General features: G+C 41.2%; 2 protein-coding genes across 4 annotated transcripts in view; one reads left to right on the forward strand and one right to left on the reverse strand.

Moving 5' to 3' along the window:
* The window catches only part of xkr6b (XK, Kell blood group complex subunit-related family, member 6b), a 45798-nt gene extending 36782 nt beyond the window's left edge, over positions 1-9016 (reverse strand). Inside the window, exons 1-2 of the mRNA XM_027148800.2 lie at positions 8828-9016; positions 7905-8727 (exon numbers count right to left, since the gene is read on the reverse strand). Coding sequence (XP_027004601.1) covers positions 7905-8476 — 572 coding nt within the window. The 5' untranslated portion in view covers positions 8477-8727; positions 8828-9016. The remainder of the gene's footprint in view (positions 1-7904; positions 8728-8827) is intronic.
* Positions 9017-12262: 3246 nt separating this feature from the next.
* On the forward strand, positions 12263-26138 carry mtmr9 (myotubularin related protein 9). Of its 3 annotated transcripts, none has more exons than XM_027148804.2 (11): positions 12263-12408; positions 14340-14591; positions 17183-17291; positions 17733-17858; positions 17952-18125; positions 18204-18421; positions 18848-19009; positions 20107-20248; positions 20373-20593; positions 21768-21919; positions 24717-26138. In XM_027148804.2, exons 2-11 carry the CDS (start codon positions 14410-14412, stop codon positions 24878-24880), a joined length of 1650 nt encoding a protein of 549 aa, XP_027004605.1. In that variant the 5' UTR covers positions 12263-12408; positions 14340-14409; the 3' UTR covers positions 24881-26138. The 3 variants fall into 3 exon arrangements, with proteins under 3 accessions (XP_027004605.1, XP_047657587.1, XP_047657586.1); XM_047801631.1 differs by having other exon boundaries at positions 12286-12408; positions 14394-14591; XM_047801630.1 differs by having other exon boundaries at positions 12380-12518.
* The last annotated feature ends 1164 nt before the right edge of the window (positions 26139-27302 follow it).

Consider the following 27302-nt stretch of genomic DNA (forward strand, 5'->3'; position numbering starts at 1 on the left):
CAATGACATCTGATAAACTCAGGCATGAAAAAAATATCCTCAAGCTTTACAAATGACTGACAGTAGAAATGCACAGGGCTATGCCTTAAAGCTCAAAATGAAAGCAGCGTTTGATGAGGTTTCATTCCATCAAGATGGAAATGGCCAGGGAGCACCATTTGCTAAGGATTAAATATATAACAAAAAAATCTAACCCTGCAGTTCTAAAGTCTTTAAAAGAAATTGCTCCTTTGGCTCTCTTGATACAAACTATTATTTTATAAGTGGCAAAACAAAGAAATCCTCCACAAGTTTGTTCACTAGATTGACTAGTCAAGAGTGGGTGGAAAAAAAAGATTTTCTGCTTATGTCAAATTGTAATGTGTATACAAACATGCTCCATCTTTCCCCTCTCTGTCTCTCACACAGTTTCAGAAGCTGTCCAAACATGTTGGTTGCAGAGTGGTGGTGCACAACAAAAACAAAAAAACTGTCCTAATATTAAACCCAGATGGTGAGTTTGAACGCATTCAAATTTATTCATGACACTTTGTGGTCCAATTGGTAAACATACTTACATTCATTAGTCACTACAATTTACAGCCAAGCCAACACGAGCACACACAAATTAGCCAAGTACACCAACAAGCAAAATCATGAACATATTAGTCATAAGAAATAACTGTGCATTTTTGGCACTGATCATTACAGAGGATGTTCATGTGAATGTATCACTCATATCATCTACCCCACCACACCTCACCACTCCCTCCCCCAACCCACCCTAACATCTTCCAACCAACAGCTTGGGCCAGAACTGAGTCTATGTACACCTGCTGGGATAATTCATCATAGTTGTAGGCTTATAACATGATTTATACCACAGCACTGTTAAAGGCTTAAATCAGGTTCGCCAGACAGCATTGACTCACTTTCTGTAACAGCGTGGCTCGGACAGCAACGCCAGCTGCAACTCACACATGATAGACACTCCATATTAATGTATTTAAAAAGCTTCAATTTATCTTACATGGGAATCGCTTCGTGATGGAAGACTTCACAGATCCCTGGTAAAAAAAAAAAAAGAAAAAAATAGAGACTGGTGTAGAAGTGAATGTTAATAAATGTTAAATGACAAATCATCCATCCATCCATGAATCCATCCATGAATCCATCCATGAATCCATCCATAAATCCATCCATGTATCCATCCATGTATCCATCCATCCATCCACCCATTTTCTGTAACTCTTATCCTACAGTGTCATAAGGAGCCTGAGATCTATCCCCGGAGACTCAGGTCACAAGGCAGGAGACACCTTGGACAGAATTGCAAGGAAAGCATGCAAAACACTAAGACATTTTGTCCCTCTAACATAAATATTATAAGGAATTAACACATTTTATGGACGTTCCACAATGTTACATATAACTATAAACTCATTTAAAAGTACAATGAGATAAATACTTAATAGAAATTTGTAATTATTAGAAAACTCCTGAGGAATAAAACAGAACAGGCATTCTATTATAAAGAAAACAGTTACTACGCTTTGCATTGGCTCACATCACAGCACTTTGTATTTGAGCCTTTTCTCTAACAGCATGCACCGTCATGTTTTATTCCTTAAATAGTGCAATACCTTGTACTTGCTCTCCAGCACAGACAGCTGATATGCTCTTATATAATTTACAATACCTGAAATAATAGTGCAAACAGGGAGTCATTGAATCTCTTTCAGCAGTTGCCTTGAAATTTCTAAAGGAAGGCCGTGCTATAAATGCATTTTCTTACTGTGAAGGTTGCACACACTCAGTACGTCTGCTGGCCAATTCTGAACACAGCTGAGTGAGTGGAAACTGTTGAATTGTCTGCTGCTGGGCTCACAGTGGCCACTGTAATAGCACTTGATGGTTGTTAAAAAGCATCTATTGCTCTGGAATAAATATGCCACACAAGTCTGTCTTATATATATTTACATTACATTTCTGGCATTTAGCAGACACTTACTGTATATCCAGTGTGACTTACATTTTTATTTCAATTTATAAAACTGAACAATTGGGGGTGAAGGGCCTTGTTCAGGCACCAAGCAGTGGCACTTTGGCAGACCTGGAATTTGAACTCACACTTTCCAATAAGTAGTCCAATGCCTTAACCACTAGGCTACCACATCCCTGAGTCATATCCTGAATGACTGTGAACTGTATGTTTTATGTGACTGTTCAGGAAGGAATGATGTGTAAACATGTCATATGCACGCAAATGCGTATCTGGCTGTGGGCAAACAAAAACCTGACAGTTTTCTGACAGCCTTAGCATTGTTTAACCAACCATACTCTAATTGTATGAGTGCTGTTCAATCAGAAGCTCAGAGAAACAGGAATAATGCTTTGGGTCTGGTGCTAATAACATCTCTCAGAAAGCTTGTGCATTTTATACAGGCCTAAAATAAGCTCCGTGTTGACAAACAGAAGACCCTGCTAGAGTTTTATATAAAACATATAGTGATTTAGGACATATATCTGTTTGAGTTTGAGAGAGTTTATAGATAATGTGAGAAGAACTGAAAAGCTGGGCTCTAACTGCTACAGACGGGGAGAAAAAAGTCTGCAATAATGGGAAGGCCGACAGATGCTCCAGTTTCCTTGACAGGAATGGAGGTCAAGTGGAGCTTTATGTGAAAGGAACACAGGCGGAGAGGGAGGAAAAGCAAAAGAGCATATTATGACTTTAACTTGTGGACTGGGAGAACAGAGAAGCAATTCTTTTAACTGAAAATTGTAGTAAATAAACCAAAGACAATATCAGATTACTGCCCTCTTTACATGAAATAGACCTCATTTACACTTTCCATCTTCGTCTGTTCATATTATTAGATGTTGTTTGTAGTTACTGTAGTAGTATTGGCATATTTTATGTGCCATCACTACAGCAGGCAACTTTAAATCATCTTATTTTATTTTTCTTAAATATCTGTTTGTTCTTCCTTGTGATCTGATGTGATGGTTAAGATGGTTATAGTAACACGTGTTATGGAGCAGGCGAACTCACTCAACACTTTGTTACCTATTGGGAATTCTCACCTATTCTAATTGAAACCTTCCAAATACTTGACTTTATTATGCTGCTATGGGACACTTTTTTTACTATTATTTACTACCTCTCACTTGTTATTGCTGCTACACCACTCTTCAGCGTCAATAATTTACAGACAGTTGTTTGCACTGGTTCCCTCATACAATATTGTTTTGTTGTCCTGTTAACTTTATGTAACCTATCCTGTGTATTTATTTTGCTGTTTACATATTGTATTTTTTTGCGCTCGCCTCAAACTGTTATATATCTGCACTGTGTATTCCAGGGTATTGTGCTACTGTTGCACTTTGGTTCTGGAGAAATGACATTTCCATAATGAGTATCATCTCACTAATGCTCTAGAGGGTGAATCATCTGTGTCCCAGTACCTAATGGAAAGCCTTGGAGGTTATTGTCACAGCAACTGGGTGGTTAAATCTGGAATGGGATGCTCAGCAAGCTCGTATCGAGAGGTTCCCAAACTTTTGGCCATATAGTGTATATCAACCAATATTAAATCAAAACTGTTAGAGTACAGGATAGACTGGAGTCACAGACAATGCTGTACCTTGTGAGTTTCTGTTTAAGTTGTAAAAACACATACAATAGAGCACTACTGTTTACAGAGCAGTCCAAGATAAACATGTAAGGCAAAAGCTACAAATTCACTTGTACATTAGCTGTACTGTATTATACGTGACAGCTTTTGTAATACCAATGATGGTATGTGTTATTTGTTGTGCTGCACTTTTTAATCAAGCTTGAAAGGAAAGCAATACCTCTACATGGCCCACATAGTTGCTTCTTTTTTTTGACAGTTGAGAGTGAACGATAAGAGTGCAAATGTAGGGCTTTGGCTGCAGTATGACAGCAGGTCACATGATGTAAACTGACTGATGTCCACCAGTGCATTTTACACTCACTTACTTTCAATAACTGCTTACTGCTGGTCAGGGCCATATTGTATTTTAAGCCCGCCCATATCTCTCTCTCTCTCTCTCTCTCTCTCTCTCTCTCTCTCTCTCTCTGTCTGTCTCAAACACTCACTCACTCTCTCTCTGTCTCAAACACTCACTCTCTCTCTCTGTCTCAAACACTCACACACACTCTCTCTCTCTGTCTCAAACACTCACTCATTCTCTCTCTCTCTCTCTCTCTCTCTCTGTCTGTCTCTCTCACACTCACTCACACACACACACACACACACACACACACACACACACACACACACACACACACACACACATACACACACCTCAACAAGGGCTTGAGGTCAAGCTGTGAGGTTAAAACATTACTTACTGTGCCACCATGCCATGCTTCTACTTATAGGGCTTCTAGTTACAATATTCAGAATTGAAAAGTGTTCTCTTCATAAAGACCCTCAACAACACTTTAAAAAAGACATCTGGACAGCTGGCAGCTGGAATAGAGCAAACTTGTGAGAGATCACATATTTGGAAAGCTCTGTTCTGTGCTATTGGTATGTCCTGAGGCAAAGTGAGAGTGAGAGTACTCAGTGCTCCCTAGAGATTCTGAGCAGTGTCATGGCCTGGGAATGTGGAGGAAATGCACACAGCATGTCAGGCAGTGGTGGACTGTGATATCAATAAGTGCAGTCAGGTTATAAAGCTGCTCCATCAGTCTCAGTCAGTCGCAGACTCTTGACACTGTAAAAAATATTGTGTTTCCTAGTTCAGATAACTGTTGTTTTGTATCTCATTGATGCTTTAGAACCTTCTTAACCAATATTATACTTTTAACAAATACTTTTTAGCAACAGCAGACAAAAATAACATGTACCAATCCAAGGCCACTTGGAAGAGTGGCTCTACCAAAGAGCTCATATGCATAGTGCATACTTTATCTCACATGGCTTATGGTTAGAGCTGGGTACTATTATACCTTTTCCTTTTGCAATCTTTAGGAACAAATGAAACACCCCAAAGAGTACACTGGAATTTAGATATAACACAGTGAGCACACAAGCACTGCAACAAATTACTGTATATTTTACATATTTATTTGAGGGATATCTTTTGTCTTTGTCAGCGACAGATTCTCCTTGAGCATCTTCAAATCTGTGGATCGTTCCTGTGCACTCTACTTTAGTGTGAAAGAATTAAGTGGCAGAGGTGGCTGAATATTTTTAAGCTTCTACTCAGTTGTGTCCTGACTTATTTGTAAGTTGCATCAGTCCAATGAATAATGGGTTATTTTATACTATCTAAGATATTACTGTACTTTACAGTAAAACTGTAGCAAGAAACAGCGGTCAAGAAACATACAGTATGCATTTGAAAAACAAGTACGACTTGAGTTGACATGGGAAAACAAGTAAATGCTGGAAAGAGAGCACTGTATCTAGTCAAGGATAAAATAACCATTAAAATGGTCATTTCATGTACTGTAACTTCCAAAAATAGTTGATCCGCACTATGACCTTCTGAGTTGCAAATATTTTTGTAGCACCACTATTCTTCAGCTGTAGACAGAATGCTGAGAGAAGTGCAATAAAAACTGCAACCGTGAAACATGAATTTTTTTAAAAATGTCATATAAAACTGTAAAACAACTCAGCTAATGTATTTCCTATTTAAAAATATTTTAATCTAAATACTCACCTACCAATCAACTTTCGATGTATTGCATTTTTAAATACTAAAGCCAATACTTTAGCAGATGTGATTTACTTCTTTTTTTTTTTTAAGACAAATTTAATGCTTAATTTTTGAAAATACTCATTTGCATTTTTTGGGGGGAATCGCTTTTTTTTATTTTTTTTCAAAATTTATTTTCTTATTTTGCTTATTCTTTTTCTTTGATGATCCAACCCGAAAAATAATGCCAGATCACCCATCCAAGGTTCCTGTCTCTTCCTTTTTTTATCAGCAGCAATAGCAATAGACCTTTGTTTATTGTAAAAATCAGCTTGCAGATGATGTCCTAGATCACTCATTGTCACAAAAGGGCCTTGCGGTCAGGGGGCAGTCACTTATGATATCAATAGCCCTCAAGAAGCATGGTATATGGTTTAGATTGCTTCACGGTATATGGTTTAGTTTCAAGCATCATGATATGATAAACAGATTTTAAAAATAAGAGTTCTACTATGTATTTTGATTCTGGGAGACTACACTGCCTACTTACTGTACATCAGTGACTCTCTTGGGAGACTCGGGACGGTGTGCATGAATAAATAAACCCTCAGCAGATGTGTTTCCTCACCAGCTGGATACAATTGTCACCGTGTGTGTTGTGCCTTCGACAGAAAGCTTAGTGGAGTAATTAATGGCTGTTCTGAGGAATCCCACCCAATTTGGTGGCCTTGATGTGGGAATGACTGTAAAAACAGTCTCAGCAGTGTGGCCCAGTGTGATCCCAAACAAACAGGTGGATTAAATAAGATTAACCACATTAAAACTCACAGGGTTTCGTGACACAGGTGGCACTTTGGGGGGGAAAGCTCTTGCTTTTGATCTAGTTTGGTGTGGAGACATTAGACTTGAAATAAAGAAGGGTTAGAAGTCATTTTGTTATTTCATTTCTGATTAACTTTACAATGATTACAATAAAACAAGTGTGTGTGTGTGTGTGTGTGTGTGTGTGTGTGTGTGTGTGTGTGTGTGTGTGTGTGTGTGTGTGTGAGAGAGAGAGAGAGAGAGAGAGAGAGAGAGAGAGAGAGAGAGCTATAATTCCACATCGAAAGCTATGACATCATGCCAATCGTGAAGCATTTACTTATAAACGAATTTGGTCTTTTAAAACCTCGCAGCAAATATAACAAACGCGCACAAGCCAAATAAAAAAAAATGACAGTAACACAAGGAACAAGCTGCCGCGACAAAAGCAGGAACAGTTTACATCACACAATCCCCACAACCGTCGGTAAATGCTGGCACTGCGTCTGTACACTGCGGGTAAAGGAGAAAGATAAGCAATTTTCCTCGACTAACGCACACATGAATTGGAGTTTGAATAGCCACTGGAGCCTGGTGTTATTTCTGTCACAAGCAGTCGCGCTCTGCGCTCTCATTAGAGACGCTTATCGGTTTGAATCGCAGGCATCACGCAGAATGTGTGCAGAATAACGCGCACTTTCACTGTGACCTGCGAGGAGAGTGAAAGAAAAGGGAGCGAAAGCGACGCGAAGGACAAACGATGTGTGTGACGTAGCGCGTTGTGCAGCTCTGTGGGGACGCGGTGTCCGTGTGAACAGATGTCCGTCTCGCCGCTGCTCGCACACAAGGATGTTCGCTCATGCGGGAGGGGGAGAGTTTTGTGGAGCCAGAGAATCCTCACATGCAACACACGGCGATCCAACATATTGACTGTTTCATTTGGGGGTTTTTATACACCTGAAATGATCAGTGCAGGAGAAGAGTGTCCCTAACCTCTAGAAACATGTATCTTATTAACGATGGCGCAATCAATGGAGAGCATCATTGCTTGCAGGAGCACTTGCTTCTCGCTGACTGTGTAAGGTTGACATTTATTCCAGCTGTATATGGCTGTTTTTGTGTTTTGTTTTTGTTTTTATTTATTTGTTTATTTATTTGTTTGTTTATTTCTTAAAAAAATTAAAAAAAAAAAAGCAGCAAAATCCAGCTATAAAATGCGTAAATGCGCAAGTAAAAGAGAGACAGGGATGGAGAAGCGTATACTAGTGTGTGTAGTCTACAGGGAAGCGCATCTGCTTGCTCGGGTTAAATCAGGTGACAGCTAAAGGAGCAATAAACAAATGAACCCAAAGCAAAGTGATCAGAGGCTTTTCAGTGACTGTAAAGCAATACAAGAAGTAGTGTGCTTCAGCTACTAAACTTTTAACTCTTTTAGCGCAGCTTACCTCCACACTTGTCCCATCTGGAGGATGTGGATAAGCGTCTGCCAGAGCCAGACAGATATGCGGCAGCAATGGTCGCGGCCGTTGGAACCCGTCGTGGCTCTCCGGCTGCTCAGTCCTTCCACGGAGCCCAAGCCTCCTCCCGTGTAATCCTGCACGAACCACCTGAAGCTCAGTATCTGCACGAGTACGGACGGTACGAGCACGAAGAAGAGCGTGAGCCCGAACCAGAGGTAGTCCTGCTTGGCGTAATAGTCGGCGGCCAGCCACAGGTCGGTGCCCACGTCCCAGAAGAAGACGAGAAGCGCCAGCACGATCCACAGGCAGTCGAGCCAGAGGCGCTCCTCCCGCGCCGGCCGTGCGCCCTCCCGCCCCTTGCCCCGCAGGTAGTGCAGGCATGCGCTCCGGCAGCCCCAGTAACACGAGGACGTGTTACAACAGTGGCAGATGTGCAGCGAGCTGCCCTCCCGTGGGTAGTCCTCGCCGCAGCCGCCGCCCACCGCCTCGTCCAGGTTGTGCAGCTGGGCAAAGCCGGTGGCGGTGACGAGCCCCCGACCGTCGGATTTCGCTGCCATCTTGCTCTCCCAAACGCCCGCCTCCGGCTTCCGCGGCTTGTGACGTCACTTCCCCGACACCTGTCTTGCGCGAGCGCGCCTAACGAGGTAGCCATCTAGGTCCGGGGTGACCGTGGCGCAGCATCGACCAATGCCAGTTCTCTGCACCGCCGCGTCCTGACACCGCACAGGCCAAGCATCTTCTATCGCACAGCTGGACTTAAGACTGAATTATGGCCTTACAGATGCACCACGACGCACCTGGTATATGGCTTTGATATGAACACAGGTTAGAGTAAACGCTTTAAACCAACCCCCCTCCCAGCCCAGAAAAAAAAACCCGTTGTGTCGGCAGGACGCAGCGTTCCTCACCTGCGCAAGTGTCCCTGCCGCGACGCACAGCGAGCCCCCGGTGTTCTCCCTGAGCCACAAGACACGAATGGTAAGACTGCTCGTCGGTCGCCGTCCCTTAACCAAGACGCAATTCCCTGCTCATTGATGATGCCACCTAGTGATACGCTTTAAACCATAAAACTCTCTCTCTCTCTCTCTCTCCCTCTGTGTGTGTGTGTGTGTGTGTGTGTGTGTGTGTGTGTGTGTGTGTGTGTGTGTGTGTGTGTGTGTGTGTGTGTGTGTGTGTGTGTGTGTGTGTGTACGTGGAGGGGGCGCTCTCTGAATGATGTAATGCTGTAGTGGCAACGCTGCTCGTATTTTTGTTAACCCTTTCAGTCGTATTCAATAAAATCTTGAGGTAATAAGAACACGTTCACACACTTTCAAAAGGCATCTTGTCCACAAAAGCAAAAGGTTCCCCAAATGTTTTCCACTCATGTTTCTGTACTTTTAATTGTCTTGTGTGTGTGTGTGTGTGTGTGTGTGTGTGTGTGTGTGTGTGTGTGTGTGTGTGTGTGTGTGTGTGTTGGGGGGTTATATCGTGGTGGTGAATCAGCTTTTTGACACAGCGAAGATGAGCTGGCCGTGGTGCTGAAGTCCCGCAGTGACTCTGGGGAAGTACGATGAAGGGTAATCGGGATAATCAGATCAGATCTCCGTGTGAAATGAGCAGGAGGAACCGTGTGGAAGACATTTGGTGCCACTGTAGTTGAGTGAAAAACAAATAAACAAACACGACCTGCTTCCATCATGATGAGTAGCGTAAGCAGCTGTTTATGATTTACTTACAACTGCCTGTGTGTGTGTGTGTGTGTGTGTGTGTGTGTGTGTGTGTGTGTGTGTGTGTGTGTGTGTGTGTGTGTGTGTTTGTGTGTTTGTCTGCTTGTTCGTGTTGGGGGGGGTGTTGTGAAAGAGAGAGAGAGAGAGAGAGAGAGAGAGAGAGAGAGAGAGAGAGAGAATGAGAGATACCCCAGATAAAGTTACAATGTGTCATTTAACCTCTGATTACAAGACAAGACCTGTTCTCTGTTTCCCAGTACAGCAGCCAAGAACATCATAATGTTGTCCATCCTTCTTTCTCAGCCTCATAATTCCTCAACACCTGTGCTTCTACCAGGGAGACATTAGCTGGATTAAGACCATATAACTGTTACATTGCTGAGACCAGATTCATTCCTCTGACTGTCAGCAGCAACAAGCTGAGTCATAACTGCCAATAATAAGCCAATAATAAATGGCAGTAATAAGCTTACAGTAACTACAGCAGTCTTGTATTAATGAGCTCAGTGGCCTTTACAATTATTAGAGATAACTTAATTAATATCTGTCATTAGTGAGTTTTGTGAATTTTGTCACTCTTATTCATTTCTAAACCTATTTTGAGAATGTAGAAATTTGCAACAAAATAAAAAGGCTAATTTAGCATACAATATTAATAGGTGCAGATATTGCAGAAAGCTAAATAAAGTGGCTGTAAGTAAAGGTCTGCAGTGCAGGCAGTTGCTGAGGACTGCATTACATTAGAACAGTTTAATAGAGAAGGTGTGCTCACTCTGTCAGTGTCAGCTGGAGCCTTTTTGTGTTGTACTGCAATGAAAATCTCATGGTGATATCTGATTGAAACAAGGAATTAATCAGCGCTGTCAGTGACAAGGAACTGTCAAAGCCCCAAAGACAACAAACTAGCATGCATGGGATGAAGAGTGTTGGTTCATCATTGTGAGTGCTTCATGAACTTTTGGCTTTTAACCCACCAGACCGTTCCTATTCCAATGACAATCACAAATAAATGATTGTGACAAATATATGCTTTTAAAGATCCAGCCACATCAACCGTTTCTGGACTTCTGCATTGTCACGTTTATGTGTAGGTAACTGATATACCATGACCTAAGCTGATCTGGTTCCTGTCTGTATCTTCTGTATTTGAACTCCACTGACATCCACCCAGCTACATCCGCTAAAATATCAGTTCTTAGTAAGGAAAATCTGTTTCCGTACAAAACTTCATACATTTTTAATAAGAGCAAATGGATTCACATATTTTTTCGGGAGTGTTGGATTCATGACACATATGTAATTCAAGCTAAATAATGCAATGTGTGTAATCGCAGTTGGCTCCCATGAGGCTTCAGATGCTTCTATCACTGCAATCAACAGGGCACTTTGGCACTTATCATATCCTGATTTGGTTGCACCACAAAACCAGGTGAGGCTCTATTTTTTTTTTCCGGATCTAAGCTTCTGTTATAAAAAGCATTATATTTGTATTATTATAACATTTTTAACGACATTCACTTAAAATGTTCAGTCTGTCCTTCTCTATTTCAGGTAAATTACTTAGAATGACATACAGTCCCCCAAAGTATGCATGCATTGAGAGTCTGGCTTTGTTTCAGTTATATGTTTCTGTGTGGTGTGTGTGTGTGTGTGTGTGTGTGTGTGTGTGTGTGTGTGTGTGTGTGTGTGTGTGTGTGTGTGTGTGTGTGTGTGTGTGCAGTCATAATCTCTTATTTTCTTGTGTGATTAACACTTTTTTTTAACTGTAATAAAAAATGAAAAGAAAAAAGAGAACAAGATGAAGATGCCACAAATGCATAGAAGTGGGAACTTAGTCTGAAAAGTACCAGGAGCTTCTTTTTATCAAAGGGAGTGTCTCTGACATACACACAAACTTTCACAAAATATGTTATGATTATTCATTTATCTTTAGTAACTGCTTTATTCTGAGAGCACTGGGTGAGAACTGAATGTAAAGAGAAGACACACACACACACACACACACACACACACACACACACACACACACACACACACACACACACACACACACACACACACACACACACACACACACACACACATTCACACACTCATTCATACCTAGAGGCAATTTAGAGATTCCAGTGCACCTAGTCGAGGAAAGGTGTTGGATCAGGAGGTGTTGGTGTTGATATTGACTTGTGAATAAGGACTTTAAGATTTGTTTAAAAACTGTTCTATATGACTGAGCTTTTAATAACGAAAGCATTTTGTTAGTGGGAAATCCTTCAATTAAAAAAAAAAACTCTATCGATTTAACAAGATTTAACAAGATTTAACAAAAAATATTGTAGGGACTTAAATAGTGGTGAAATAAACCTCTGTTGAGGAATTCTGTGGAATTTATTATACAGTTTTTTAGTTTTCTGACTGCAAAATGTTTGAGAACCCTGATGGAAATCCATTTTCTATTGGTGCTGAGCTACAAGTTCAGAGGAACCTGGACCTGATCCAACACCTCCTGTAAAAAAGCCCCTTATCCTGATAAAGGAAACGCTGTATAACACAGAACAACAACACAAGTCTACTTATCCAATTGATCTAGTCTGAAACACACTGAATTATCTCCACGCCCTGGACTTGTGGTTCTGCAGATACGAGAATTTATTAAAAGCTGCTCATTCAACTCCAGGCCACAAGGCGGCGACATAAACCTCACTAGGTCTGTGTTCTACTCAGTAAAACCCAGTACGACAAAATAAAAGGAAACCAGGAAAAAGGAGTCAGGTGGATGAAACGTAAGAAATTTCTCTTATATCTTTTGTATGGAACATTAACTGTTTGACATTTTTGTAGAATCTGCTGCTTGTTTTGCCGAAGGAGAGATTGACACTCGTGTCTCATGACGGTGATGTTTATTTATTGCATTTACGAACTAAAGCTAACAGGCTAATTAGGTAGCAGTGATACAGATAAATATAGTGAGGAAACATGAGCCAGTGTTGGGGAACCTGAGTGTGTCTGAGGCGTTTAGCTCTTATTGAAACGCTTATCGTCAATATAATGGTTTGCTGTTTAGCTCTGAAATATTAATGGAACATAATTGGTCAGAAGATGTTTATTTATTTATTAGTTTTTTGTAAGAGCAATAGTTGTTGACAGGTATGACCGTAAACCTCCTTACTTCAACACGATTTATATTCATAAGGAAATGATTTGATATTTGACACTGGATCAGTTATCAAATAATTTGAAGGAGGGAGTGGGAGGGAGGGAGAGGGAGGGAGGAGTGAGAGGGATGGAGAGTGAGGGGGAGCGAGCAAGCGAGAGGGAAGGAGGGAGGGCATGAGGGAGAGAGGGAAGGGGGAGAGGGGAGGAGGGAGGGAGGGAATAGAGGGAAGGGAATGAGAGGGAGGGAGGGAGGGAGGGAGGGAGGGAGGGAGAGAGGGAGGGAGGGAGGGGAAAGGGAGGGGAAAGAGGGAAAAGGATGGGAAGGAGGGCATGAGTGAGGGAAGGAGGGAAATGGTGTGAGGGAGAGGGAGGGAGGGGGAGGGAAGGAGGGAGAGAGGGAAAGGGAGGGAAGGAGGGAAAGGTGTTGTGAGGGAGAGGGAGGGAAGAAGGGAGGGCAGGAGGGGGAGAGGGAAGGGAGGGCAGGAGGGCGAGAGGGAGGGGAGGGCAGGAGGGGGAGAGGGAGGGAAGAAGGGAGGGAGGGAGGGATGGACTGCAGGAGGGAAATGGTGTGAGGGAGGGAAATGGTGTGAGGGAGAGGGAGGGAGGGCAGGAGGGGGAGAGGGAGGGAGAGGGAGGGAGGGAAGGAGGGAGGGAGGGGGAGGAGGGCAGGAGGGGGAGAGGGAGGGAGGGGGAGGAGGGCAGGAGGGGGGGATGGAGGGAGGGCAGGGGGGGGAGAGGGAGGGAGAGGGAGGGAGGGCAGGAGGGGGAGAGGGAGGGAGAGGGAGGGAGGGCAGGAGGGGGAGAGGGAGGGAGGGGGAGGAGGGCAGGAGGGGGAGAGGGAGAGGGAGGGAGGGCAGGAGGGGGAGAGGGAGAGGGAGGGAGGGCAGGAGGGTGAGAGGGAGGGAGGGAGGGAGGGAAATAGTGTGAGGGAGGGAAATGGTGTGAGGGAGGGAAATGGTGTGAGGGAGAGGGCGGGAGGGAAGGAGGGAGAGAGGGAGAGCGGGCGGGAGGGAGGGCAGGAGGGGGAGAGGGAGAGGGAGGGAGGGAGGGAAGGAGGGCATGAGGGAGGGAGGGAAGGAGGGAAATGGTGTGAGGGAGAGGGCGGGAGGGAAGGAGGGAGAGAGGGAGAGCGAGAGGGAAGGAGGGAAAGGGCGTGAGGGAGGGTGTGAAGGAGAGGGAGCGAGGGAGGAAGAAAAGAAAGTCTGCTAAGAGATTGATGCTTTATGTAGCTGCATATAACAGAACTAATAACAGGAAGTAACTTGCTTGTGGATTTTCCACAACATGAAATGTAACTGTAAAAGTTTCTATGACACTTTGTGTTCCTTACATTACATCTCTATAGTCAGTATCTGTGCAGGTTCATCTGTGTCCTGTTTGTTACCAGTTTTATACTTCTAGTATGTTGAACCATGTCCTATACAATGCACTATACAGGGTGTACGTCATTTATGTCTATGCTATTTAGTGCACTTATTTATGGTGTATAATGACTGTAGAGATTCTGCCTGGAACTCTGTGCTCATGTTTTATTATTTGTTTACCTCCTGTTCTCTAGTGCAGCGCTCTCTGCTCTTCTATGAGAGCTCAGCTGTTTTTGTCCCCTCACCAGACTTTAGCAACACAGAATGGAGTTTGTGGAATTGATAAAGACCCCTCGGGTGGACGGTGTGGTCCTACACAGGCCCTTCCTACCCACTGTGGAGGGAACTCTGTGTTTAACAGGACACCACCTCATCCTGTCCTCACGGCAGGATAACACAGAGGAGCTCTGGCTGCTCCATGCCAACATCGACGCTATTGAGAAGAGGTAAGTTCACTGTACACCATGTGCACTTTTGGAAAGTGTCATTTATCGAAAAGTGTTTTGAAGTCACACAATTTAAAAAAAAGTCCATCCACGGAGTTTCTGATGGTAAATTCCATATCTAACACACATTTAAAGGAACATGTGAACTCAAACCTTTCACGTGGTGACAATGAACACTGTAATAAGATTCACTTCAATATTTAATGAAAAAATATAATGAAATAATAGATCTGAACATTTCTGGAGAAAAAAAGAGAAATCGTATTTTGTGTCCACTTCAGTCTCTAATGAGAAAACACTGCAAATGCAGGGGGAGTTTATTAACAACACAAAGTCAAAGGAAGTTCTAAAAACTAAACAGTCACAAAATGGAGCCTCTGGTGAAGGTCATATATAACAGCCATGTGCAACAAAATAAAATCTTTTGCGATAGGAATCAGAGAAACCGAGCGTATGTTTCACAATGAGGAACTGAAGGTTGCTTAAAAAGTTTTAGTAACAAAGCACAAAATAAGAAACAGGCACATAGTAGTCTGGTGAGGGAGAACGTGGGAATGCTGGCGGTTGCTGGGACTCGGAGTCTGCGGCGGAAAAACGGGAGCCATTGGAAAACTGTCATCATCATTCTGCAGCATTTGGTGAAAATTTTTATTTGGCACAGTGGCATAGTATGTAACGTGCAAAAATAATAACACTAATTTTCCACAATTCAGCCACAGGGACATGCTATGTTCAAGACCACAAAATAAACATGTTCAACAGCCTGGATCTTATAAAAAGGATTAAGAAGATGAAATATACCAGATAAGAATAAGAAATTCTTTTTAGGTAATAAGAAAATGTTTCACTAAGCAGAGCAGCAACAACAACAACAAAACACAACCTCTCGTATTATTTGGTGCGTTCTTTGATGAGGGGTTTGTCTAAGAACAAGAAATTTGTCTAGAACTATTTGTCAGGGTTGTAGTTATAAGTTGTTAAAACTGACACATTGCTGAAAGGCATTATCCTCGACGGTGGGACAGAAATGTAGCTTTTGTAAAAAAAAAAAAAAAAAAAAAAAAAAAAGGAAAGCCTGGACCATCAGAAATGAATAAACATGTTAATGTTCACTACATATTTGGAGAATAATAGAACTAAGACAGAATACATGTGTGTGAACGAGAGGGGGGAAGTAGAACAGTGAAGGTGCAGGAGTTGAAGTATTTGGGGTCGAACGTCCAGTGCGACAGGGAGTGTGGAAAAGAGATGAAGAGACGAGTGCAGGCGGGTTGGAGTGGGTGGAGAAAAGTGTCAGCAGTGTTGTGTGTGTGTGACACAAGAGTGTCAGCAGGAATCAAAGGTATGATGTATGAGACTGTAGCTGTGAGGAAAAGACATGAGGCAGAGATGGAGGTAGCTGAGATAAGGATGTTGAGGTTCTCTTTAGGAGTGACAAGGATGGACAGGATCAGGAAGGAGCACATCAGAGGGACAGCTCAGGTTGGCTGTTTTAGGGACAAGGTCAGAGAGGCTAGATTGAGATGGTTTGGACATTTACAGAGGAGGGAGATGGTTATACTGGTAGAAGGATGTTGGAGATGGAGCTGCCGGGTAAGAGGTCAAGAGGAAGACCAAAGAGGAGGATAAATAGATGTGTTAATAAAGGACATGAAGTTAATTGGTGTGAGAGTAGAGCATGTAGAGGAGAGAGTGGAAGCAGATGATTCGCTGTGGTGAAACCTAACGGGAAAAGCCGAAAGTAGAAGAAGAAGATTTGGAGAATAATAGAATGCAGATCTAACAAAGCCTCTGTTACAAACCTTGTATCACAAATGTAAGAAGAAACAAGACCTGCTTTATTCATTGCCATCATAAACTGTTTCACTCTTTTACCATGTATTAATTCATTTCTCTGGGTAGCATTAGTTATAAATATAAACATATTTTCTTACGCAAGGTTAAAAAATAACCTGAACCCATGTATGCATTTGCAAGGTGCCCACAAGATTCAGTGTTTATTGTCATATGCACAGACAGAAAGCATTATCGTTTCCCTGCACAATGAAATTCTTACTTTGCCGTCCACCCTAAATGTCATACAGTAAAGTAAAAATAAAATAGAATAAAAAATAAGATAAGAGCAAAAAAATTAGAGCAATAAAGGTGAGGTACAGTTCTTAATAGAGGCAATAAAAAGTGAGGTAGTGCAGTTCTGAATAAGGCAATAAAAAGCGAGGTAGTTCAGTTCTGAATAAGGCAATAAAGTGAGGTAGTGCAGTTCTGAATAAGGCAATAAAGTGAGGTAGTGCAGTATTCGGTAAGGTAAAGCAGTTCTGAAAAAAATGAATGTGCAAAAATTTAATTCAATTTAAACATTTCTGTCCATGTAAACAGTTATGTCCATGTAAACAGTTAACAGTTATGTCCATGGTTGCAAACTCGTGTCAGCTGTTTAGGAGTCTCACAGATATACACAAGTAAATAATAAGAGATTAATGGTGCATTTATTTTCTTTTTTCTTGTTGTTTAAAGCATTAATCCTCGAGCCGGTAACGGATTACAATACCTACTCCATGTGAAATCCTCTGTCTCAATTTCTCCTCTCTTAGGTTTCTCGGCTCTCTCGGCTCAATCATCGTGAAATGCAAGGACCTGAGGATTATTCAGTTGGACATACCTGGCATGGAGGAGTGCCTCAACATTGCCAGCTCCATTGAAGTGGGTTTAATTATATCTACACATTCAGTGATCTATTTTGTTTCTCTTCATATTCAGACAACCTCAGCTGAGACTGATTCTACCATAACTTTGGTTGGTTCGAGTCCCAACACTCATTTCAATGCACACATGCTTTTAACACTATATGCTCTAAACCCTTTGTATTTAGTTTGAATAACCCAGAGTCACTGGTGGGAAAATATTGCATTATACAAAGCAAAAAACTCCTTTTGGACATATGTTATTTTGAAAGCCTATGAAAGCATGCCGGTTGTGATTTATTTAAAGTCATTATTCTCTTTGTGCATTATTAAAAGGTTTGCTAACAACTTCTGCTTATTAAAGATGTTAAAATGATGTCCTTTAACAAGCTTCTGCCTTCTCTGTGTTCTAGAGTAACCAAACATTGCACATAATAAGCTTTAGCCTCTTTTTCTTTAGGCGTTGTCCACCCTCGACTCGGTCTCCCTGATGTATCCCTTCTTCTACCGGCCCATGTTTGAGGTCATCGATGACGGTTGGCGCTTGTTCTCACCAGATGAGGCCTTCAAAGATCTGGAGTCGATGGTACTGGCTCACTTTTATACACAGTGACTCTTGCTGTATTCAGAAGCTTATAGACTGCTGGTTGAGTGAATTTTGTTTGTGGTTCTTTGACAGACAGATGAATGGAGACTTAGTGAAGTGAATAAAGACTTCATTGTTTGCCCCTCCTACCCTTCACTGGTGGCTGTCCCTAAGGATATAGATGATGACACACTGTGCAAAGCTGCTGCTTTTCGACATGGCAGACGCTTCCCGGTGCTCAGCTACTACCACAAGAAGAACGGCATGGTCAGATGAGCACTTTAAGGAGTTTTAATAGGCATAATTGATGAAGATTAGGCATGTGTTTAGTGTCTGTGTCCTCAGGTGATGATGCGAGCAGGACAGCCTCTGGTCGGCACAAACGGACGTCGCTGTAAGGAAGACGAGAAGTTGATCAATGCTACGCTACGTGCAGGGAAACGTGGCTACATCATCGACACCCGCACCCTTGCTGTAGCGCAGCAGGCTAAGACCCGCGGAGGCGGCTATGAACAGGAGGCCAACTACCCACAGTGGAGGAGAATCAACAAAGCTATAGAGAGGTTTGTGATCCGTAGAGTTCTGAATATTTATCTTTAACAAAATATGGATTCCATTTTGCTAAAAAAGTCAAAACACATTCACAGTAAAACCAGGTTTTTTATGCTCTATAAAAACGTCAATCTTTAAAATGAATATTCTAGCTACTTCACTTTCATCAGCAGCTTAGCATCTTGTGTACGTCTGGTGGATTCAAATCAGGAGGCAAAATGACTAACTGCAGTGGGAAAACAGGTTGTTGTTCGTATTAGAAAGACTAATATTAAGAAAGCACATTAGTATAAAGTTTGTGATCCAGTGATAATTTGTGCACTCAGTTTATACCAGTGTACCACCAGCACCAGACTTTAGGTGAAGGAAATGTCACATGTTCACCGTTTCTTTATTAGATTTGTACGTATCGTAATGTGTGAAATGATCCGTCACAGATACAATATTCTACAAGAGAGCCTGATAAAGCTGGTGGAGGCGTGTAACGACCACTCGAACAGCATGGACCGCTGGCTTAGCAAACTGGAGGCCTCCAGCTGGCAGAGCCATGTTAAAGAGATCCTCACCACTGCCTGCCTGGCTGCTCAGTGCATCGACAGGTCAGCGTTTCGCATCATGCTTCTCTGACTGAGTATAATTCCCTGTGCACTCTCATCTCTGCTTTCTCTGTCATGGACATATGTGCACTCAAACCCCCAGAATCATTAGAGAAGATAGCTGGGTGTAACTAGTTTACGGCTGTGTTAATTACTGTTTTCTCACTGGCGCTTCCATTCTGAGCTAATTAAGGAGCGTTTGTCTTGCTTTCTGCTAGACTTGTTGCAAAGCCCATTCGAGTAATAACGGTTAGCTAGTGTCTAGCCTGCAATCATCATTAAGTTCATAAAACACTTGTACTGCTGTGTCTCATGCTGCTGTTGGTACACAGCTCATTAATGTGCTTCTGTGTCTTTAAACACAGCAATTTCTGGTCTTGGTTATGAGGTGACTTCTCTCCACATTTTTCTTTTCTTCCATGACATTTCAGTAAGCGAATATGAAAGGGAACCATATTGGCATAAAGCAATAATATACTAAAGGTTTGTTTTGTCTGAGATTTATAAAGTAGCCATGGTGTGCGTGTCTTTCCGATTGGTTGGCAGGGGTACGATAACTTCTTATATGGCAATGCCTGAAGTAAAGCTGGTTAAAATTCACGTACAATTCACAGACAAAAAATTAATAAAACCTCACTGTGTGAAGAAGGCACATGTATTAACATCTTTAAACAACAGGAAGACATTTTTATAAATATCTATTATTTTTTTTAGTAACAATATAATCGAATATATTATAGTATTCAAGAATTATAACATAGTATTCAAATTTCCAATTTAAGATGGAATGTAGATGTATATTTACAGGCACAAACAAACTACATTGTCGTAATTTGCAGCTACTGTATGTGCCAGAATTCAGTCACATTGACATCTAATGGGTTTTTCTAGACTGACACATTTCTTACAGCTTAAATGCAAAGTCATGATGGACAGTTAAACAGGAACTGCTTTTCCTGCTTGCAAGCCCATTATGCATCTTTTAGCTTTCATTATTGAACGGTTTTCTCCCGGTGGCATGCACTCGTACAATGGTAGAAAAGTACAATAAAACATTACACGCAAGTTTATTGATTTCTGTTTCTTCGGTTTGACTTCAGAGAGGGTGCATCGGTGCTAGTGCATGGGACCGAGGGCACGGACTCCACACTTCAGGTCACGTCTTTAGCCCAGATCATATTGGATCCGGGCTGCAGGACAGTTCGTGGTTTCCAGGCCCTTGTGGAGCGTGAGTGGCTGCAGGTGAGAGACACTGCTAGGTGTAGCTTCTTGCATTTAAAATTAAAAATCATATGCAGCAACAGGATACAGCTCCTAAATGTACAAACTGTTTCTTCATCAGTGTTTTATTCCCCTTTGCATGCAGGCAGGTCACCCGTTCCAGCATCGCTGTGCCCAGTCTGCGTACTCTAACGGGAAGCCGAGGAGTGAAGCGCCTGTGTTCTTGCTCTTTCTAGATTGTGTGTGGCAGATCCTGCGGCAGTTTCCTTGCTCCTTCGAATTTAATGAAATCTTTCTGGTCACGCTGTTTGAACACGCTTATGCCTCTCAGTTTGGCACTTTTCTGGGAAACAGCGCTGCAGAGAGGTCGGTGATTCACTTCCACTCACCTGCTTTTGGTAGCTTTGACTAGTCATCTGTTATTTGTGAAATCCATAGAATCATAGAAATATAGCATTAATCTGTCTATAGTATTCTGCTTATTTATTGCTATACTATGCTATACAATCCCACAGTAGCAAAGTAAACCTGTAGCACAGCTTGTATGTGTACTTTTTAGAGATTTAGTTCTTCTTAACTGGCATCAAACTACTGTACTCAGTGAGGACAAAAAAATTCCTACTTCCTTTAGTTCAATGTGTCTTGAAGAACTTATCAGAGTTAAATGGATCATTTTGTTTTGTTTTTTTCTGTGGATGAATTGAATTAAATAGTATTGCACTCCGTAGATAGTGTAATATTCATTATTATGTCATTGCTGCTTTTGTATTGAGCGTATATAGTACATAGGATTATATTTGATAGATAGAGAGATTACTTATTTGGATTTTAATTATTCATATCGATATTATAAATTTTTGCTGTCTATCTATCTTTCTTATATATTCATGTGTCTTTGTTATTTGCCATTAAACCAGGCAGACAGGCAGGCAGGCAGTCAGTCAGGCAGACAGTCAGTCAGGCAGACAGTCAGTCAGGCAGGCAGTCAGGCAGGCAGGCAGTCAGTCAGGCAGGCAGTCAGTCAGGCAGGCAGTCAGTCAGGCAGACAGTCAGTCAGGCAGACAGTCAGTCAGGCAGACAGTCAGTCAGGCAGACAGTCAGTCAGGCAGACAGTCAGTCAGGCAGACAGTCAGTCAGGCAGACAGTCAGTCAGGCAGACAGTCAGTCAGGCAGACAGTCAGTCAGGCAGACAGTCAGTCAGGCAGACAGTCAGTCAGGCAGACAGTCAGTCAGGCAGACAGTCAGGCAGACAGGAATTTTATAATCGTTTTTAGTGTAACCTGGCAGCATTAATGACCACATAGAGTACCAGAGAGATTTCCTACTGGTGGCAATAAAGCATAAGCCTTTAGTGGGTTACCAAGTGTAAAGATAAACATTAAATAGAAAGGTACTTCTATTTAATATGAGGAACTTTACTGAGTGCTGACTTGATGATGCAATTACTATAACAGTCTCTGGAGTGTCTATAGAAACTGCAGTCCCTGTACCTTTTGTGTGTGTAATAATGACTCTGTGTATAATGGATTTGTCGAAGCAGGGTGAAGTTGGAGCTCTGTCAAAAGACTGTGTCCCTGTGGTCATGGATGAACAGGCCTCAGGAGCTGGAACGCTTCCGTAACCCGCTCTACGAGGCCAACAGCCTTGTGATCTGGCCATCTGTAGCTCCGCAGAGTCTGCTGCTGTGGGAGGGTGAGAAGATGCTTTCAATCTCACCTACTACATCTTAGTTTGTCCAGGATCCTTATGTTTTTTTATGAGTTTAATCTCTTCTTATTTCTTTTTTCCTTGCTGTCTCTTGCTAAACACTCGGCTGGATCTGCCGGACTTCTCTATATATCACAGAAACTTTAACTTTAATTTATGAATCACATTTCCTTCCTCTTAACTGTACTTCCTCCTTCCTGAAGCTAGAGTTGTAGTTTTGGATGTAGACTCACTGAGCACTTTTATTAGGCACACCTATACACACCTTTTTTAAAATCAGTTTACATTATTTAGATATTTAGTCAGCCAGTGATGATGCAGAAGTTCAGTGCATAAAATCAGGGGTAGCTCCAAACATCAACCATCAGATTGTTGGTGCCAGACAGGATGGTTTGAGTACTTCTTTGAATGAATGGGAAAGTTTGACAGAGTTTGAGTACTTCAGAATGGTGGAAACGTTTGATAGAGATTGACCAGACTGGTTCCAGATGACAGATATTTCAGTTAATCACTCTGTACAATTGCAGTGAGCATAAAAGCATCTCAGAATGAACAACATGTCAAACCCCTTAGGTCGATGAGTCACAAGAGCTGAGGACCATGTCAGGTTTCACTTCTGTCAGCCCAGAACTGAAACCTGAGACTGAAGTGAGCACAGACTCTAGACAGCTAGAAGACTGGAAATACGAGTACAGTTTCAGCACAATGATGCACTATGTCACCAAGCAAAATTTGTCTCAAAACTGCTTTTATGAACATGACCATGATTTCAGTGATTTCATGATTCCAGTGACCAGACCTGAATCCAGTAGAACACCTTTACGGTTTGGAAGAATGGGAAACTCACGGCATAAAAGTGCAAAAATCTTCAGGAAGAGCATAATGCAATCATATCAACAAGACCTTAATCTCAAAAGGCCTACCCGGTATTAGTACACATAGTGCCCTAAAAAATTAATTGCTGAGTGTATGTATCCTAGTGCAAGTGCTTTTCTTACATAACCATTAGGGGGCAGCAGTGCATTTATGCTGTCTGACAGAATTCTGTAGTACAATTTATTATGGAAAACATTCTGTTCTAGACTAAGAACCAAACACAGCGGAGGGAAAACACAATAGACAAGCTGTAAACATTTTAATTAGTGGCGTGCAAAAATATATATTATATTGCTTTTACATCACTTGATATCAGTAATGCAGATCAAATAAAAACAGTACTGATGCCCTAAGTTACACATGGAAAATGTTTCACACTAAAAAGCAAAACTATAGATTTTTTCCCATAGATTTTATAGGATTTTGTTTTTTTATTTCAGTGTCATTGAATTTGCTTTATAGTTCGTATGTAATAGTCTATAATAGAATAAATGCTATTCTCAGCTTCAGTTCTCTATATTAATTTAGCCTTCATATGCTCTGCATGTAAATTAAAAGATTTTTTTAAACTCCTGTTTTAAGAAAACCCATTGAAAAGTTGAATTACGGTCTCGAATGCTCGTTTGTGTTTGGATGAGCCTCCTGTTAGTCATTTTCTAGATACATTTCTCTAGGCTGATTCCACCTGCTTTACTGTATCTTGAAAGAAAAAAAAAAGGTTGATCTTCTCTTATGTTCCTTTGTCATTTTAGTAACAAGATACTATGTCACTTTAGTACAAGATACTTTAGTTTTCAAAATGCAGTATACAGTAACGCTTCTGATTTTCAAGGAATGTAAACCAGCAAGATTTCTAGGGTTAACGTGTGCTAATTCCTTTACAGTGTGCGGCTTCTTTCTTCTTACTAACTTGGCAGAGTTCATGATGGAACTGTTTCAAAGCAGGGTTACTTTAGGTTGTTCATATGGCAACAGGACTGGGAGCTTCAGTAGTGCTGGCAAGAACTGGTTCTTAAAGAAATGATACCACACGTGCCAGATTTTTTTTTTTTGTGTGTGTGTGATGAACTACAATGGTATTCACTTGCATCGCATTACACTCTTCTTAACACTCATCTGCACTATATACCAAATGATTTTATTTTTTTGTGGATTAAATAAAACATTAATGGGATGTGGTAGCCTAGTGGTTAAGGTGTTGGGCTACCAATCGGAAGGTTGTGAGTTCGATTCCTACGTCCATTCAAGCTGCCACTGCTGAGCCCCTGAGCAAGGCCCTTAACCCTCAACTGCCCAGTTGTATAAAAAAAAATTAGATGAAATGTAAGTCGCTGTGGATAAGGGCATCTGCTAAATGCTGTAAAAATGTAAAAATGCTGTTATTTAATAATGCATGCAAAAAATGGACTTTTGTTTCATGTGCCTTAACAGATTGAAAGTTACATTCTCTGACATAAAAGGGTTCCTGAAATTACTCGCTAGATGAGGAGGCATTGCTTACACCTCTCTAAATAGCACTCATACACATGGGAGTCTGTATTCAATACGACCATTCAATATGCATTACGCAATATTTTAAAGTAGACCATCATCGGTGCTGTGAACCAGTGTCCTCACGGCCAAACTGGAAACATGAGATCCCAGCTGTAATCCTAGAAATCGCATGACTGGTTTCACAACATGTTTTATAGGGCTAGTGGTCCTCTGTAAATGGTGGAAGAAGTGTCAATAAGCGTCACGGGACAGCTGACATGCAGGCATATCTGACATATGATCGTAATGACATGGCATGCAGCCTGCTTCGGCTCGGTGAAGCTGGTTGTAGCATCGTGTATTCACTTTATAATGTACTGGTCTCTGAACACAGAAAAAAAAGCTTTTCTATTAATAACTAACTCTATTATAGGTGTGTTCCTACGCTGGAATCGCTCAACTAAGTGTCTGGACGAGGCATATGAGGAGATGGTCCATATTATTGAATACAATAAGGAGCTACAGAATAAAGTGAACAGCCTCAGGAGGCAGCTCGCTCAACTTGAAACCGAGGACGGCCCACTTCAGAATCCATAGACGTGCACCATGAGCTTACAGAGCAATCTGCACAGAGCTTTGGAGTTCCTATTCAGCACTACTGAAATTTATTCTGACCCCTGCATGCATGTATACACTTGCACATGTTCACACACACACACACACACACACACACACACACACACACACACACACACACACAAAACGTCTAAAAATAATCCATCTGTGTGATCTTTTTTTTTTCCCTAGTAGTTCCTGTTGGCCTTCACTCCTTGTCATTTCAGGTGCTTATACACTCTCAGTAAAAGGCTATGATAAATATATATTGTGTAAATATACACACACTTATGTTTGTGGCTGTTTAGCAACATTCATACACTAATAGAAACATATCAAAGTTTCGAAGCGGCCAGTTCTTTGACATGTTGTGGTTAATATCAGCAGCTGGACTAAATCGTGCAATTATTTTTACTTATTTTCATATAAATGGAGGCCTATAATGGTCATTGTTTGCTCAGAAGTTGCTCTGAAATCTTGTTGTAGAACAATAGTGAATAATTTAGCACTGTAAAGAAATTTATTTTATAAGGGAAAAAATGCTCGCTTAAGTTTGGGAAGCAGGAACTGTACAATGAAACGTGACCTGTGGCTGTTGCACCTTTTGGTTCAAAGAGCCATAGTGTCCTGGAGCATACACATTGTATAACAGTAATCGGTTATCAATTTAAAGTGCAAGTCCCTTTTGTCTGTACAGTATTGTATCTGCGCAGTAGACCTTGCACATTAAACAGCTTTTTAATTTGGTGGCAGTGAATAATTTGTCTGTTCCATAAGATTAGAGGTAATGGTTTAAAACCAGGTTTAAAATACTAAACTGTTTTAAGACATTTCTGTCCTCACCACGTGTATGAAGGACACATCATTTCTACAGTTTGGCCATTTTGCTTCTGGACAGCATATGGACAGTTTTGTATGTATGACACAAAGAGTGTAGTCTGGAAGTTTTTCCATGTCTGTGAAATGTAACACGCTCTATATCTACTGTTTGGATGCAGGCTTTTTGTGTTGTACTGTACATGTTCACTGTTTACTCCAAACATTTTCTGTAACATGCATTTTTTTTTTTTACCTTACTGTTATAAAAGTCTTCAGTGCAATGCTTTACTGAGAAAGTGAACATGCTCTTTGTACCGTCATAACTGTTGTTTTATGTCGTATTCTTTGGGCATTAAATGTTCTGTAGCCAGTTTAATACAAAACACGAGTAAAACAAACCTTTAATAAAGTTATAACATGATATTATATGTGTAATGTCTTCAATCTAAAAACGGCTTAAATATTTTGTCAAGAAATCTCCCAAGAACTACATTATATGTATAGGGAATAAATGATGTCTCTCATGTCCTCTGCAAAATCGATACAGAGTCATACTGAATGATGGACTTTACCTTATGATGAAACATTTTTATGCTGATGCTGATGGAATGGTTTCCCATTACACAAAGCACAATGGCTCACTGAAAAGTTCGATGAATGTGAAATTAAAGCAAGTCATGCACTATTGCCTTCACAATAGCCAGAACACAACTATATTCAAATCTGGATGACTTTAGACTAGGGTTGCAAAAGATGGGAAAGTTTCTGGTAAATTTTCAGAAACCTTCCACGGGAACTTAATCTGGGGAATTTTGGAAATATTAAAAATTGGAAATATAGGGAAATTTATATAAACTATATTATATACAAACGTAAACATTTTGTTTGGTCATAAGCAGACACGCATGCAAGGTAATACAAATTTTAATTTTTAATTTTAATTGATTCTTTCATTGAGTAACACAAAAGCATAATAAACATTATTATGCTTGTAATAAACATAATAAACTTAATAATTGTAATAAACATTATTTTATAGAGGATTTTTTATTTCGGGGGTGTGAGTGTGTGAGGGAGGCTCATCAAATTATCTGTGTATGTGTAACACTCCTAATTTACTGCTTATTAAGAGTTAGTAAGGTAGTTATTAAGTTTAGATATTGGGTACAATTAAGAATGTAGAATAAGGAATTGCAGAACAAGGCATTAATATGTGCTTAATAAGTACTAATAAATAGGCAATATTCTATTAATATTCATGCTAATAAGCAACTAGTTAAATGAGCTTAAAATAAAGTGTTACTGTGCATGTTATGGAGGAATGCAAGTACATGCAGGGGGTTTGGCCTCAATGGCTCTCCAGTAAGCAGTGTGCTGTGTGCAAGTGACCGAGGAACGCAGGGTGCAAATTCTTTAAATTGTAAATTTAAATTGAACGGATTTGAAAGAGGGGGCATGGTGGCTTAGTGGTTAGCACGTTCGCCTCCAGGGTTGGGGGTTCGATTCCCGACTCCACCTTGTGTGTGTGTGGAGTTTGCATGTTCTCCCCGTGCCTCGGGGGTTTCCTCAGGGTACTCCGGTTTCC

The sequence above is a fragment of the Tachysurus fulvidraco genome, chromosome 16 (genome assembly GCF_022655615.1).
Source record: "Tachysurus fulvidraco isolate hzauxx_2018 chromosome 16, HZAU_PFXX_2.0, whole genome shotgun sequence".
In the NCBI taxonomy this organism is placed as follows: domain Eukaryota; kingdom Metazoa; phylum Chordata; class Actinopteri; order Siluriformes; family Bagridae; genus Tachysurus; species Tachysurus fulvidraco.